The sequence below is a fragment of the Oncorhynchus kisutch genome, linkage group LG8 (assembly GCF_002021735.2).
Source record: "Oncorhynchus kisutch isolate 150728-3 linkage group LG8, Okis_V2, whole genome shotgun sequence".
NCBI classification, from domain to species: domain Eukaryota; kingdom Metazoa; phylum Chordata; class Actinopteri; order Salmoniformes; family Salmonidae; genus Oncorhynchus; species Oncorhynchus kisutch.
This window is the reverse complement of record NC_034181.2, coordinates 15,031,044-15,048,778: the sequence shown is the minus strand read 5'-3', so window position 1 is coordinate 15,048,778 and position 17,735 is coordinate 15,031,044. Positions and strand designations below refer to the sequence as shown.

At 40.4% G+C, this 17,735-nt stretch overlaps 1 protein-coding gene across 1 annotated transcript in view; it reads left to right on the top strand.

Moving 5' to 3' along the window:
- Positions 1–17,735, top strand: part of LOC109896163 (succinyl-CoA:3-ketoacid coenzyme A transferase 1, mitochondrial-like) — a 109,233-nt gene that overhangs the window by 85,544 nt on the left and 5,954 nt on the right. The window contains exons 14-15 of the mRNA XM_020490443.2: positions 1,627–1,716; positions 6,944–7,024. Coding sequence (XP_020346032.1) covers positions 1,627–1,716; positions 6,944–7,024 — 171 coding nt within the window. The remainder of the gene's footprint in view (positions 1–1,626; positions 1,717–6,943; positions 7,025–17,735) is intronic.

The window sequence follows — 17,735 nt, the reverse complement described above, 5'->3', positions numbered from 1 at the left end:
AATGTGATGAAAGACGTATAACCTGAAATAAATCATTTCCTCTGCTATTATTGTGACATTTCACATTCTTAAAATAAAGTGGTGATCCTAATTGACCTAAGACAGGGAATTTCTACTAGGGTTAAATGTCAGGAATGGTGAAAAACTGAGTACAATACACCTGCTATTTTCCTATGTGTTGCTTTCATTTATTCAGTGTGATAAGGAATGAAGAAGAGATCTGGAGCGGGAACAACTTTATTGGGTGAAATTCATTCCCTCCCTCCCATCCTCTCTCACTCTCTACCTCACCCAAACTCTAATGCATACTGTATTCGTATACTGTAAGGAATACTGACATACTGTATACACACATACCAACCATATATCCCCTGGATATTCAACAGAGTGCCGTGCAGGCAGTTGTGATTGATGAGCGAAGCAGCTTTTAAATGGGTTTTTCATCTCACCCCCTGGGCATGTGCATGCCAGAAAAGCTCATTGGACACAGAGAAATGAGAGACCTGCGTATAATTTTTCTCCCACTTGGCAATCCAATTTTGATGTTCTAATTAGATTTTTCTTCACTGGTTTTGGAAACAAATGTTTTCTCTAGTCTGTATTGAATGCAGACCTCAATACTGTGTGTGTGTGTGTGTGTGTGTGTGTGTGTTTTCACTGTGTCCATTAACGAGAAATAAGCTGGCTGGGGCCGGACTCTGAAGTAATACAGTGTTCATTCAGTTGTATTCCCCACTGGGCAGACTGTTAATATGCCTCTCTCTACAGTGCATTACTGTATACAGTGCCAGTTTGGTTTAGTCTCTGGATTGGAAAGAGAGCTATGCTCAGGCCTACGTAAGAGAAAAGCAAACAACTGGCAAAATACTCTGTTTCGGTTGTTATGTGTGGAAGATGCATTACTTTATGTTCTGTGTCGGTTGTTATGTGTGGAAGATGCATTACTTTATGTTCTGTTTCGGTTGTTATGTGTGGAAGATGCATTACTTTATGTTCTGTTTCGGTTGTTATGTGTGGAAGATGCATTACTTTATGTTCTGTGTCGGTTGTTATGTGTGGAAGATGCATTACTTTATGTTCTGTGTCGGTTGTTATGTGTGGAAGATGCATTACTTTATGTTCTGTTTCGGTTGTTATGTGTGGAAGATGCATTACTTTATGTTCTGTGTCGGTTGTTATGTGTGGAAGATGCATTACTTTATGTTCTGTTTCGGTTGTTATGTGTGGAAGATGCATTACTTTATGTTCTGTTTCGGTTGTTATGTGTGGAAGATGCATTACTTTATGTTCTGTTTCGGTTGTTATGTGTGGAAGATGCATTACTTTATGTTCTGTTTCGGCTGTTACTGGAGGCATGTGTGGAAGATGTGTTACTTTACGTTCTGTATCGGCTGTTACTGGAGGCATGTGTGGAAGATGTTACTTTACGTTCTGTATCGGTTGTTACTGGTGGCATGTGTGGAAGATGTGTTACTTTACGTTCTGTATCGGCTGTTACTGGAGGCATGTGTGTAAAATGCGTAACTTTGCTTACTCTTTTGGCTGTTGCTGTGTGTGTGTGGAAGATGTGTTACTTTGAGACCCCTGGGCTCTATTGTTTACTGTATTGCTTTGTTTGTCCTTCAGGGTAAGATGGTGAAGGGGATGGGTGGAGCCATGGATCTGGTGGCCAGCGCTGGAACCAAGGTGGTGGTCACCATGGAGCACTCCGCTAAGGTAAGAGTCTGTGTGCACGTGCGTGCATCCAAAGCAATCCCCAGGCCATCCTGTTCCAGTGTTGTCTATAGGAGTGTCTCCAGATCAGCTATATTTAGGACATCATACATATCGAAAGTTTACATACACCTTTGCCAAATACATTTAAACTGCATTTCACAATTCCTGACATTTAATCCTAGTAAAAATTCCCCATTTTAGGTCCGTTAGGATCACCACTTTACTTTTGTACTGGTTTCCTCCAGCATCTTCACAAGGTCCTTTGCTGTTGTTCTGGGATTGATTTGCACATTTCGCACCAATGTATGTTCATCTCTAGGAGACAGAACGCTTCTCCTTCCTGAGTGGTATGACGGCTGCGTGGTCCCATGGTGTTTACATGCGTACTATTGTTTGTACAGATGAACATGGTACCTTCAGGCGTTTGGTAATTGCTCCCAAGGATGAACCAGACTTGTGGAGGTCTACATTTTTTTTCTGAGGTCTTAGCTGGTTTATTTTGATTTTCCCATGATGTCAAGCAAAGAGGTACTGAGTTTGAAGGTAGGCCTTGAAATACATCCACAGGTATACCTCCAATTGACTCGAATGATGTCAATTAGCCTATCAGAGTCTTCTAAAGCCATGACATAATTTTCTGGAATTGTCCAAGCTGTTTAAAGGCACAGTCAACTTAGTGTATGCAACCTTCTGACCCACTGGAATTGTGATACAGTGAATTATAAGTGAAATAATCTGTCTGTGAACAATGTTTTGAAATATTACTTGTCATGCACAAAGTAGACGTCCTAACCGACTTGCCAAAACTTGTTAACAAGACATTTGTGGAGTGGTTGAAAAACGAGTTTTAATGACTCCAACCTAAGTGTATGTAAACTTCCAACTTCAACTGTATGTCCTTTGTGTGTGTGTGTGTATCTATGTGTGTGTATATATATATATATATGTGTATGTATGTATATGTATATATATGTGCTCCATTTTTAAGAAATATATTTTGTGTTATACTGTAACCTCTCTGATTGTGAAGAGTCAGTTCCTCTAATGAGCTTTTGATTCCAGTAATGGATGAATTCATGATTTTAAATTATGCCTTTGACAGTCCCAGAGCTCCCTATAGGCGCCTTGGTGCTCAGATGGACTAATGCTCTCATCCACTCCAACACGTACTGGAGCAGTACACAAACCTGATTATGGAAGGAAAATGCAATTCCCTGAAAAATACTCTGTAATTGAAGTGTTTGTTGCCATGGCTGCCCAGGCCTATGGCCTGTAATATAAGTATTTGTTGCTGGCTGTCCAGGCCAATGTAAATGGTCACCGACATAACCTTTCAGGGGGAGGTCAAAAAGGGGAGGTCACAATTATGTTTGTACATATGTTTCCATGGATATGCTTTTTAATAAAAACTAATTGAAACAAGCCATTACACTTCGTTATTATCATGGCATTTCATTAATATTTTCAGTGGTGGGAAAAGTACCCAATTTTCATTCTTGAGTAAAAGTAAAGATACCTTCAAGGTAAAGTCACCCAGTAAAATACTACTTGAGTAAGTCAAAAAGTATTTGGTTTTAAATATATTTAAGTATTAAAAGTAAATGTAATTTCTAAAATATAACTTGGATGTTCTCTTGATGAGTGTGTGATTGTGGCCATTTTCCTGTCTTGATTAGTGTTCAAAATGTAACGACTACCTTTGTGTGTCAGAGAAAATGTACATTCTTTTCTTTAGGAATATAGTGAAGTAAAAGTTAAATAAATAATTAACTAAGGTGCAGATACCCCCAAAAATGACTTAAGTAGTACTTTAAAGTATTTTATTTAACCACTGATTATTATTTAAAATTTAAATTTAACTTATAAATAGGATTTTTTTAAATGAAGAATTGCCAGGTTGGAGAGGATTTGTCACATGTTCGTATTGACCCAACATGAACAGAGTCAAAATAAAGATATATGCCTACCTTTCCCTTGTTTGTTGGCTTTTCTGCATATAAAAAATATAATCCAAATCCTATTTTGATGCACAAAACCATTCAAACCAAGTCCGATGGGTTTTCTCTCACTATTCCCCAAATATTTGCATAACGTCACAAACCATACTGCTATGGTCATAATTGTTTAACAGTTAACTCATTAGGATCTGGGGTAATGATTCAGTACGACACAAACTGGTTTAATTATTTATTTACTAGCTAATTAAATGGGAACACAGGATAAACACACACACTGGTTATTGACTGGAGAAGTAATATGCTGAAAACGGGTCCCTAGCGGAATGACAACAACATGAAGAGATGGAGAGGGACAGAGACGCTTAGCATTGCCACATTCAGAAACTACTCTCACCTACAATAACCACATACTTTGCACACGAACCACCACCCGCTTTGAGCAAGAAATCATGAATGTATTTACGTGAAATGGCTAAGGTGTATGTAAACTTCAGACTTCAACTGTGCATCAGTAGTTCCCAAACTTTTTATAGTCCCCATACCCCTTCAAACATTCAATCTCCAGCTGCGTACCTCCTCTAGCACCAGGGTCAGCTGTACCCCCTCTAGCACCAGGGTCAGCTGTACCCCCTCTAGCACCAGGGTCAGCTGTACCTCCTCTAGCACCAGGGTCAGCGCACTCTAAAATGTTTGTTTTTTTGCCATCATTGTAAGCCTGCCACACACACACTATAAGATACATTTATTAAACGTAAGAATGACTGTGGATTTTTGTCATAACCCGGCTCGTGGGAAGTGACAAAGAGCTCTTATAGGACCAGAGCACAAAATAATAATATAATAATAATCAATAATTTTGCTCTTTATTTATCCATCTTACATATATAACCTTATTTGTTAAACGAAAATTGTAAATGACTCGCCACAGGTAATGAGAAGTTTGTGCTTGAAAGGATGCTCTTAACTCTGCGATGTTGGGTTTGTATTGGAGAGAGTCCCAGTCTTAAATAATTCTCCACATACAGTCTGTGGCGGTATTTCGTTTTCATGCTAGTGAGGGCCGAGAATCCACTCTCACATAGTTACATGGTTGCGAAGGGCATCAGTGTCTTAACAGCGCGATTTGCCAAGGCAGGATACTCTGGCAGTGGCTTCTGATTAAATAAAATTTTCACAGAACCGCTTGTTACAATTTCGATGAGACTCTCTTGTTCTGATATCGGTAAGTGGACTGGAGGCAGGGCATGAAAGGGATAACGAATCCAGTTGTTTGTGTCCACCTGTTTCGGGAAAGTACCTGCATAATTGCGCACCCAACTCACTCAGGTGCTTCGGTATATCACGTTTGACATTGTCCGTAAGCTTGAGTTCGTTTGCACTCAAAAAAAATCCTACAATGATGGAAAGACCTGTGTGTTGTCCTGTCTCCCTGTCATGGCTTTTGCACCATCAGTACAGATACATATACATCTTGACCACCAAAGTCCATTTGATGTCACAAAGCTGTCCAGTACTTAAAAAACATCCTCTCCAGGTTTCCAGAAGAGGATGTTTTCCTTAATTGATCCCCCATAAATGTAACGCACATATACCAGGAGCTGTGCCAGGCCCTCCACGTCTGTTGACTCATCCAGCTGTAACACACATATACCAGGAGCTGTGCCAGGCCCTCCACGTCTGTTGACTCATCCAGCTGTAACACACACATACCAGGAGCTGTGCCAGGCCCTCCACGTCTGTTGACTCATCGAGCTGTAACGGACATATACCAAGACCTGTGCCAGGCCCTCCACGTCTGTTGGGAGTATTTGTGGCTGTGGTTGTCCAGTCCTATGTCCTGTAATGGGAGTATTTGTGGCTGTGGTTGTCCAGTCCTATGACCTGTAATGGGAGTATTTGTGGTTGTCCAGTCCTATGACCTGTAATGGGAGTATTGTGGTTGTCCAGTCCTATGACCTGTAATGGGAATATTGTGGTTGTCCAGTCCTATGACCTGTAATGGGAGTATTGTGGTTGTCCAGTCCTATGACCTGTAATGGGAGTATTGTGGTTGTCCAGTCCTATGACCAGTCCTATGACCTGTAATGGGAGTATTGTGGTTGTCCAGTCCTATGACCTGTAATGGGAGTATTGTGGTTGTCCAGTCCTATGACCAGTCCTATGACCTGTAATGGGAGTATTGTGGTTGTCCAGTCCTATGTCCTGTAATGGGAGTATTGTGGTTGTCCAGTCCTATGACCTGTAATGGGCGTATTGTGGTTGTCCAGTCCTATGTCCTGTAATGGGAGTATTGTGGTTGACCAGTCCTATGACCTGTAATGGGAGTATTGTGGTTGTCCAGTCCTATGACCTGTAATGGGAGTATTGTGGTTGACCAGTCCTATGACCTGTAATGGGAGTATTGTGGTTGTCCAGTCCTATGACCTGTAATGGGCGTATTGTGGTTGTCCAGTCCTATGACCTGTAATGGGCGTATTGTGGTTGTCCAGTCCTATGACCTGTAATGGGAGTATTGTGGTTGTCCAGTCCTATGACCTGTAATGGGAGTATTGTGGCTGTCCAGTCCTATGACCTGTAATGGGAGTATTGTGGTTGTCCAGTCCTATGACCTGTAATGGGAGTATTGTGGTTGTCCAGTCCTATGACCTGTAATGGGAGTATTGTGGTTGTCCAGTCCTATGACCTGTAATGGGAGTATTGTGGTTGTCCAGTCCTATGTCCTGTAATGGGAGTATTGTGGTTGTCCAGTCCTATGTCCTGTAATGGGAGTATTGTGGTTGTCCAGTCCTATGACCTGTAATGGGAGTATTGTGGTTGTCCAGATGGTGGAGCGGGTTGATGTAATAGAGGATGTTTATTGATACCGGTTGACTGCTGCTCCAGTCTTATCTATCAGTAGTTCTCCTCTCCCTTCACACTGCTCATCATGAGCAGCAAGCTGTGTGTGTGGGTGGGTGGGGGGTGGGGGGGGGGATCACACACCCCTAGGACAGAGGTACCTTATAGAACATAAACATTAACTCATGCTCTGGAATGCAGTATCACCCAAAGACATCATAAATCTTCCAGAGGCCCATCCTCAGCAGAACACACACAGATGACCGTTCCAACAACCCCTTATTCTGTTGCATAAAACAACAATTTGATGCAGTAATGGCATTATAACAATCTCTTGTAATTTCTCTACCATGCCAGTTCAACTGGGTCATTGTGTATGACCTTTAACATAACCTTTGCTCTCTCTCTCTTTTTCCTTTGTTCTTTGTCAGGGAGGAAAATTCAAGATTCTGGACAAATGCAACCTGCCACTGACAGGAAAACAGTGTGTGGATCGGATCATCACTGAAAAGGTGTGTGTGTGTGTGTTTCTCTTTCGTATTTTCTGTTTGCCAAGGTGTCCTCCATATCCTTGTTGTCTAGATTAAATTTACTGGCTTTGCTATACAAATGAAACTCCTCACAACACAGGCCTCATGTGAATGTCTTCCACACAGAAAGATTGAAATGACTCTTCAAAACAACTCTGTATAATCCAGGTATTTTGGAGTCCAACTGGGGCTATTTAGACGCCTGGGTTATATTATACCTAAATTGAATATGAGTCATAATGTCAGGCTTTATGGGAAACACTTTGCTCTGGTGACTATACAGTACTACTGACTCACTGTGACCTAGAGCTGACATGCTCCTCTCCAGCTCATTGTAGACCTAGAGCTGACACGCTCCTCTCCAGCTCATTGTAGACCTAGAGCTGATACGCTCCTCTCCAGCTCACTGTAGACCTAGAGCTGACACGCTCGTCTCCAGCTCACAGAATCATGAGGGTTTATAGCATTGGATAAAGTTGAAAGAGCACAAACAGAATCACTTGGCCTTGGCGGTTGGAAGCCACTGGGCTTGTTTCAGTATTCTAAACAAAACCCAATCTTTTTACCTGGTAAATGTATTATATAGACAAAGACACACACTGAAAGAGAGATGGAAACACACACACACCCACATCAAACAACACACTCACATCAGGGACTGATAGATGGTATTGATGCTACAGAGAGACATGGGGAGATGGAAATTACTTTTATTTGGTTAACCATAATCCAATCAGCAGATTTCTGCTAGGACGCCCAATCTTGATTTGACATCCCAGAATGTAGGGCTGTCTTCTACGATGGTGAATTTTATGACGTTAACAGCTCCACCACATGGCCCAACGTACCGCTAGTAATGCTTCATCTGGAAATCCCTAAAGAGCTGTAACGTTCTTACGTTTGCAAAGCTGCAGAAATAATTACCATTACAGTATAAAAAAAAGCATTAGGATTTCTAACATTTCAGTAATCATTTGTACTTTTTGTAAATTAGTCAATAAAATAATATAATGTTTTCGTGATGTTTGAAAAACCACAGTTATTTCTTATGGTAGGATTGTAAAATGTTCTAGCAACGTGATTGCTGCAGCCAATATTTTTGTTCTAAATGACAGACTCAGAGGATGCCTATCACACATAGGCATCCTCTGAGCTGGTACCTGTTTCAGTCTGAATATCATCTAGCTAGCAGGTACAGTGGCTCCTCCTTTAAAAGTTGTGAGCTTACACCGCGGGACTTAGAGTTACCCAGCGTCACGGGTAATGATTGTGCATATTCTTTTAGGAAAATCACAATTTAGCAAGTTATTTTTTTCAGCCATATCCAATACCAGGTGTATCAAACTCATTCATTGTAGCAAGCAGGGAGCAGGTTTCGAACCCTCAACATTTTAGCCCGAAGTCCAGCACGCTATAGACTGTGCCCAAATGTATTAATTGGGGTTGGGGCCGATTGTGGATAAAAACACTTTAGCAGTTGTAATCTTTAACATGGAAAGGGGAAAAGGTATTATTATTAGTTTTTCACAAGCGTAGCAGGATGGGCTATTAGCTGAACAGTAGACTATTCAACCTTTACTAAAGAATTCTCCAATAGCCGAGCTAGGTGTGAACCCCCCTCCCCTCCCCAACTTGAGCTAGGTGTGAACCCCCCTCCCCTCCCCAACTTGCAACAAATCATTTTCAGGACTATCTAGAAAAAGCAGCAGAGATGCGCAATAGGTTTCTAAGAAGAGGATATTCTCCACAATGTGTGGATGAAGCTCTTCATTTGGCATTGGGGTAAACAGGAGATGAACTGCTACAAAAAAGACCCTCTAAAGCTAAAGAACACTCTGTAATGTTCACAACAACATATACTTTGAACTCGCAAAAAGTGGGAGATGCGGTCAAGAAACACTGGCATGTTTTATTTATGTGATAAATTGGTCCGTGCCAACTGCCACAAGAAAATCAGCAAGAATGTTTTTGGATTTTCACCCCCCAGACATTATTTCCTAAAGGTCTTAATGATGAAATGCCTATGTATGTTATGTTGTAAATTTGAACATGAATTATGCCCCTATTTCAGATTACTCTGACATTTTTCTTACACTATACCCAATGATTTATGAAAACTTGCTGGGTAGGTCGAGATCCTCATTGTGGTTTTACAGACGTGTTTAATACGTTTTATGTACACACTTCATTTGAATATTTATGAAATGCATATTGTTATATTTGGTAGCACTTATTTGTTTTTCCTTCGCCTCCAACCCCTTTCGATGCGTGGAACGGATGTGGGTGTGGCTAGGTCTACATAAGGGTGCTAATTTGAAAAACTCACAAAAGCTGTGATTAAGGCCGATACGTAAAGCTTAGTAAAGATCAGTGATACGATCAAGAGCTGTGTGCGGGTTCCTTCTTTTTCCTCATCTTATCTGGCTGCTGCCATGCACCTGTAAAAAAAGATAGCTCAGATGTGTGACTGCCTTTTTGAATTTTGAATTTGACTTTACAAACAACAAGAGGGCTTAATTGGAGTCTGTCTTTGGAGCCTAGACCAAAATAAAATAACTTAACTGGCTGAGGTAGGCTACGAGGCTTAACAGCCTAATAGAAGTAGGGTTGTTTTTATTAGGCCTACTTACAATTGCAACTGGTCAAAAATGTATTATCCTACATAAAACAATAATTTAAAGAAAAAAAGTATGCACGTTCGAACTAAAACAATGTAACTAAAAAGAAAGCGCACATTTGTAATTCGAAAACTCTAAAAGTAATTGTAGATACAAATTATGTGTGACATTATGGGTACAGTAAAGAATGTAGCCATCATGCAAATGATTCCTATTAGCAGGACAATATACTTTTTATAGCCTGGCTACTGTTGTGAAAATCCCTCAACTTGCAATGTATTCCATGCTTAAGTATTCTAAAGTGTTACATTTCTAACTTAAAACAGCATTACTTCATCAACATCTTTATGCTTTCGTTAGTCTTCTTGATCTTCTTAATTTTTTTCTGTAGCAATTTTGAGCAAATTGCTCAAGGGCCACAGTTGATTCATCTGTGAAGATGACGTTATTGAATGTCTCGCCAGCTTTGATCCATGCCTGGGCCTTCAGGACGCAAAGTTCTTTGTTTGTCATACCAATCTTTGGGTCAAAAGAACAGTACAAAACAAGCGACAACACATGGTTAATGTTCTGAGAATTTTGTAATCTGCGGATATCATTGCTCGGTAAGAAATGTGTATATATATAATATATAAAGCATTTCTTACTGAGCCGTGATGTCCGCAGATTACAGATTGCCTTTGCCGATCCCTCATCATCTTCATTCATCAGTGAGTCAGTGGCTTGAATAATCATTGACTCACTCACGCGTTGAAAGGGCAAGGTAGATGATGGAGTCACAATCCAAGCCAGGCACACCTATGAGCTCTGGAACTCCACCTCCGACAGGCAGAGTCAGCATACAGTACGTGGCGGGTTCATCAGGTTTTCGGTTCACTCTGACATTATCACTCCTCTTCTGACAACAGAACTTGACCAACTGCTCACCAGGCACAGCAAGGGCCGCCTGGACCGTTATGCTGTTCTGCTATTCCAAGAATGTGTAACCGAAGAGAGATACCACGAGTGGGCACAGAATACATAGCCTTCCTGCTGTGGCCATCTATTTCAGCACCGTTTTGCGCTGCTCTGAGACGAGTATGTAGAAACTAAAATGTTCAAATATTCCATGAAATTCTCTAAGATAGGTGTTGACTGAATATAAGCAAGTGATGTCTACTAAATAATCATGTTAGGTTTGTCCAGAAATAAATCATTCTAAATAATTGGCTTTAATTACAAATTAGTGAGAATGTCTCACCCCATATTCAAGAATTGCCTTTTTCTCGCTCACTCTAGGTTAAATGAAAATGAAATCTCCAAAATATCTTTACTTTTTAAACAGAGATTATTATTCCTTAATTTAGAATTATTTTAAAAACCCTGAGGATCTGTGAGAATATCTTAGAATATCTAACGGAAAATGCCCCTTAGATATTAATATAGAGTCCTCCAATCCTCTAAATGTAAGGAACATTCCCCTTAGATGTTAATATAGGGTCCTCCAATCCTCTAAATGTAATTATTGGCGAAGAGTCACCTAATTGAATAAAATATTTTTAGATATACTGTTAAAAAACGGTGTAGGTCTTATTTATTTAAAGAGCATTTTGAAGTTAGAAGCAAAAGCCTACAACTATTTTAACACTGTTTTGTGCTGCTCTGAGACAAGCACGACATAGGGATTCTTTAGCTAAATAGCCCAGTACTGTACTGCCAGATATCACGTTGTACACTGCCATATTTTCCGCTCCATCCTAACAGAATCCCAGAGGGTTTTTCATGGAATAGAAACACCATAATATTAATCTAATTAATTAAGCAAGTACCAGTCAAAAGTTTGGACACACCTACTCATTCAAGGATTTTTCTATATTTTTACTATTTTCTACATTGTGGAATAATAGTGAAGACATCACAACTATGAAATAACACATATGGAATCAGTTAAGAACAAATTTCCATTTACAAGGACAGCCTACTCCTTCCTCCCCAACAGGGATTTGAACCCGGTCTCCCGCGTGCCCTGCATTCTGTAGTACGGACATGGCCTGCTTTCCCTTATGTAAGGAATTAGGCACTTTCCAATGTTTACTACTGTATGTATTGTAGACTGCACAGTAGCCTAATATACAAATAAACACATTTTGTTAATAAAATAATTATAAAAAATACTCTTTCAAAATGCAGATGTTGATTTAGTTATGGATACATAATGAATTACTATGGGAATAAATACTGCTCATTTACAGAAATATTGGAACAAAGCTGTCTAATGAAGGCAAACAATTTAGAATCTTCCAATCCCGTAGCCTACTCCTGACGGTCATGTTGAACATCGCCATAATTTTCCATTCCATTATAACGGAAACCCTGAGGGTTATATAAACACCATAATATTATTCTAATTAATTAAGCCACATTTCTTTAAATAAATCCCATATTATTACAAAAAATGTTTTAACTATTAAATGCTTCTCAAAGATGCCCTCTGGTGGTCAAACTAGCAATAACTTGCAGTAACAGAAAAAATGGCTGAGAATTAAATGACGTGCTGCGACAGCAGTATAACACAACTTGTAGAGGAGGAACCACTGTACATGTTTCAGTCTGAATATCACATAGCTAGCAGGTACATGTTTCATTCTGAATATCACTTAGCTAGCAGGTACATGTTCCAGTCTGAATATCACATAGCTAGCAGGTACATGTTTCAGTCTGAATATCACATAGCTAGCAGGTACATGTTTCAGTCTGAATATCACATAGCTAGCAGGTACATGTTTCAGTCTGAATATCACATAGCTAGCAGGTACATGCTTTAGTCCAGATGTCACATAGCTAGCAGGTACATGTTTCAGTCTGAATATCACCTAGCTAGCAGGTACATGTTTCAGTCTGAATACCACCTAGCTAGCAGGTACATGTTTCAGTCTGTATATTACCTAACTAGCAGGTACATGTTTGTCTAAATACCACATAGCTAGCAGGTACATGTTTGTCTAAATACCACATAGCTAGCAGGTACAAGTTTCAGTCTGAATGGCACATACAGTGGTTCCTCCTTCAAAAGTTGCGTCATACTGCAGCATGCAGATAGTATATGAGATTGATTTTAAGAAATTTTGCCTAATTAATTTGATTAATATTATGGTGTTTCTATTCCAAGAAAAACAAAAAACAAAACCCTCAAGATGGAACAGAAAATATGGCTCTGTACAATGTGAGGGTCAGGAGTAGGCTACAGTACTAAGAGCATATATGGTGTGTGAGAATATCTAAGGGGCTTTTATCTCATTCTAAATTAATAATAATAATAATCACTTTGTTTAAAAATGTACGATATTTTGGAGATTATTTTGTTTTCATTTAACCTAGAGTGAGTGAGAAAAAGGCCATTCTTGAACATGGGGTGAGATTCTCACTAATTTGTAAATAAAGCCAGTTTGTTATTTAGAATGATTTATTTTTGTTTTTATAGGGAGAGAAACCAAAAGCCACCTCATGGGTCTCCTGGTGGCGGCCGGCATGGGTATCAAACCAGCATCTGTAGCAACACAGTTTGCACTGTGATGCAGTACCTTAGACCGCTGCGTGGCCCGACAAACCCTCCCCTAACCCGGATGACGCTGGGCCAATTGTGCACGGCCCTATGGGACTCCCAATCACGGCCAGATATGATACAGCCTGGATTCAAACCAGGGACTGTAGTGATGCCTCTTGCAGTGACTTAGACCACTGTGCCACTCGCGTGCAATGACCAATATATATTGTCCTGCTAATAGCCCATCCTAGAAACGTTGTTTGCAGAATTCATAGCCTGCTACATTTGTGAAAAACAGGGTTAATGATAATAATACCTTTCCCCTTCCACTTGTTAAAGGTTCCAATTGATGTTTTTTTTTATATCAATTATTATATTTGAGTTTTACCACAATATATGTTGTATTATTTGTTCTGTCTTTTCTGGTGGATAAAACTGAAATTGCAACCAATCACGGCCGTTTGCGATACAGCCAACTTGACTAAGAAATACATTTTACGATAGAATTCTCCCCCTACCCTCCTTCTAGGCAAGTCTATTGTCCTGCTAATAGCCGTAAAGGTGCTGTACAATGTGACCGTGTAAGTTTGAAAGAGTATTTTCCTTCATTAGCCTACTTTGCTCCAATAATCATAGTTTAGTGATATTTATTCCCATAGCAATTCAATTCAAAACATCTACATTTTGCAAGAGTATTTTCATCATTATTTTATTAAGGAAAGCATAAAGATGCTGATGAAGAAATACAGTACTGTACAGTAAATGCTTTATCTGATATTTTGGTGTTGCATGAGATCGCTCACACACACTTTAAACATTTGGATAATAAAGCATTTAAAGCATTTTGAAGAGAGAAGCCGCCTGCATTTGTTTATTAGTCTACTGTGCAGTCTGACAAGTACACATAGCCTACAGTACATACTGTAGTAAACATGGTAAAGTGCCTAATTCCTTACATAAGGAAGAGCAGGCCATGTCCAGACTTTCTCGGTGACCTCAAGTACTCATTAACTCTGGCTTTAATGCTTTTTGAGGTTGCATCAGTCATGGACAGTACTACAGTGCACTTGTGAAAAACAAGTGTTTGAAAAGCTGTTTTCAAAATCATCCAGCTGTCCATCACTACTGTAATGAAAAACAAGGCATCTTATTTACATCCTGTTTATGTACTTTATTGTAACCACAATGTCACAAATCATTTATATCTACTTTTCCAATTACTTCTAGAGTTTGGGATTTACAAATGTGTGCTTTTCATGTCATTTTTCATTAAATCAATTTCGGCAATTTCGGATTTAAGTGTAACTTTTGACTGACGCCTTTGTGCACTCCTCTTTCTATTCTGCCAGTTTGCGCTGTTCTGTACACAGTAGCGTTGTACGAAATCTTCAGTGTCTTGGCAATTTCTTGCATGGAATAGCCTTAATTTCTCAGAACAAGAATAGACTGATGAGTTTCAGAAGAAAGTGCTTTGTTTCTGGCCATTTTCTGGACACATTTCTGGGCATTTGGAGCCTGTAATCGAACCCACAAATGCTGATGCTCCAGATACTCAACTAGTCTAAAGAAGGCCAGTTTTATTACTTCTTGAATTCTTGCTTCTTGAATTAGCACAACAGTTTTCAGCTGTGCTAACATAATTGCAAAATCGTTTTCTAATGATCAATTAGCCTTTTAAAATGATAAACTTGGATTAGCTAACACAACGTGCCATTGGAACACAGGAGTGATGGTTGCTGATAATGGGCCTCTGTACGCCTATGTAGATATTCCAAAAACAATCAGCCGTTTCCAGCTACAATAGTCATTTACAACATTAATAATGTCTACACTGTATTTCTAATCAATTTGATGTTATTTGAATAGACAAAAAAAATAGCTTTTCTTTCAAAAACAAGTACATTTCTAAGTTACCCCAAACTTATTGGTCATGGCTCCTGAGTGGCGCACAATAGGATTGCCTTGCAGTTCTCCAGCTTTATCCACTGAGATAGTGGTAGGCGCACGGGATTTAAGGCACGAGGGCAGGAGGCACGGGACAGGCCGCAGAGCAGCGCACAGAAGACGGACCTAGCCCATGGGGAAGGGAGGAGGAGGAAGGGGGGATGGCGTGAAAAATGCCCCTTAGATATGAATTCTGGAGAGTAGAAATTATTAAATATCAGAGCATTAGACCTCTCACTAAAGGCGTCAGTCAAAAGTTACACTTAAATCCGAAATTGATTTAATGAAAAATGACATGAATAGCACACATTTGTAAATCCCAAACTCTAGAAGTAATTGGAAAAGCACTGCGATGCAAATTGACAACTGCGCCACACTACACCACTGCGCCACTCTGGCACTGTACAACATGACTTGTAGGGAGTGGGCTACAGTACTACAGTAGGAGTAAAATAATCCTAACATTTCCACACCCTAATTGTTGTCTAAGTTTCTCTTAGAGTAGTGTAAGTAATACTGATGAGTAGTATCAAAAAAATAAGTGTATTTTTAGAGACACAGTAGCGCCTTGGGACCCAAAAGCGTATTCAGTGCTTTAACTCTTCTTGCGCTGGTCTGTAGCAATGAAGTAGTGACCCAGGGTACTAAACCACAAATGTCCTCTAAATCCCGCAGCATAATCTCAAAACCTTTAGTTGAGCAACCACTGTAGCTAGCAGGTACATGTTTCAGTCTGAATAACACAGCTAGCAGGTACATGTTTCAGTCTGAATAACACAGCTAGCAGGTACATGTTTCAGTCTGAATAACACAGCTAGCAGGTACATGTTTCAGTCTGAATAACACAGCTAGCAGGTACATGTTTCAGTCTGAATAACACAGCTAGCAGGTACATGTTTCAGTCTGAATAACACAGCTAGCAGGTATATGTTTCAGTCTGAATAACACATAGCTAGCAGGTACATGTTTCAGTCTGAATAACACATAGCTAGCAGGTACATGTTTCAGTCTGAATAACACATCGCTAGCAGGTACATGTTTCAGTCTGAATAACACATAGCTAGCAGGTACAAGTTTGTCTGAATATCACATAGCTAGCAGGTACATGTTTTTTCTCATCAATGCCCTGGTTATTATTTAATTGTTAAAATTTTGACCGTTATTATACTCAAACCTGTCAGAGCAGACCAGAGCAGACATCCTGTGGCCCTGAATAGTGCCTGTTGATGTCTGCTGTGCTGACCAGGACAAAAGGCTGCCTGCAGACATCAATGGCTCCATATTCAGGTTGGCTGGCCAGAATAGAGGGGTCACAGTGGTGTAATGGAGGTCTGCATAGGATCATTGATTCTATGTCTTTGTGTGTTCAGTATTGCAGGGGGTAGAGAGGCAGATCAATGTGGGAGCTTTGTGTGGGTCCTGTAGCCGCGTTTCTCTCCGTGTCCGATTTCGCCAGACTCTGCATGTTCCTTTTCTCCGTCTCTTCCTTTCTTCTTTCTGAATGTCTGTTCGTCTCTCTCTCGCTCTCACTCTTTTAGTCTCGCTATAGGTGGCTATAGAATTATGACCAGGGTTTCGTCTATCCACTCCTTTCTGCTCGGGTGCATTTTAGAGCGAATGCACAACATGATTCCCAGCTGGATGATTTCTGTCAAAATTTATAAAGGTTAATGTGTCTCCTATCCACTGCCGTGAGCCCCTCCTCCCTCTCCTCCCTTATCCTCATCCTTCCCTCCCTTCTCTTAATACCTCTTTTCTCTTCTTTCTCTCTTTTCTCTCTCTTTCTCCTCTCATCCCCCATCACTCTCTTCTCTACCTGGCCTCTTCTCTGGTTATTTTTCCCTATTTTCTACCTCCCCTGTCTCCTTCCTCCCCCCAGCAGCCTGCCAATGTGTGTTAACTAGACATTTATCTGATGAGGTGGGGGGCTGGATGGTACTGTGCCCGCTGCCCACCCCTGGAACAACACTCTCCACCTAGTGCTTCAGAGCAGGTGACAACAGACATATAGAGCTGACGAGCTTTTCAAGAAAGCCTTGACTGTTTCTCTCGGTCTCTCCACCTACAGTATAAGCTCCCCCGTTACCCACTCCTATCCCCAACATCTGTCTATTGTATTATTGCCTTTGTATGAATTCACATTACTATAAATGAGGTGTGTGTGTTTGTGTTGAAGGGGCAGGGGCAGGGACAGGACAGTTGGATGATATGGAGACAGCTCAGCAGTGGAGACCAGCAGAGAGACTGCTTGGACTGCACATACATAGTGTTTGGCATCCATCAGTGCTGCTTGCATTAACAGTACGGGTTCTATTTTCAGCTGGTGCTAAGGAGGCGCTAGTGTCAAATGCGCGCTAGTTTGCAATTTTGTCATTTAAAAACTTTTTCCAGCCCTAACGCCAGGTTCTGCAATTTACCTCTCTTATATCAGCTCGCTTGCGCTCAGATGGGCGGGGTGGAAATATTTTAGGCGTGTCCTTAACTTGATTCAAAGTACTAATTTCTATCATTTTTACAGCGGAAATGCAGCCTATCCAGCCGTGATGCACACTGCCCATATGAACATGGAACAAGAGCAGCATAATGTGCTTTTGGTGTCTGTATACTT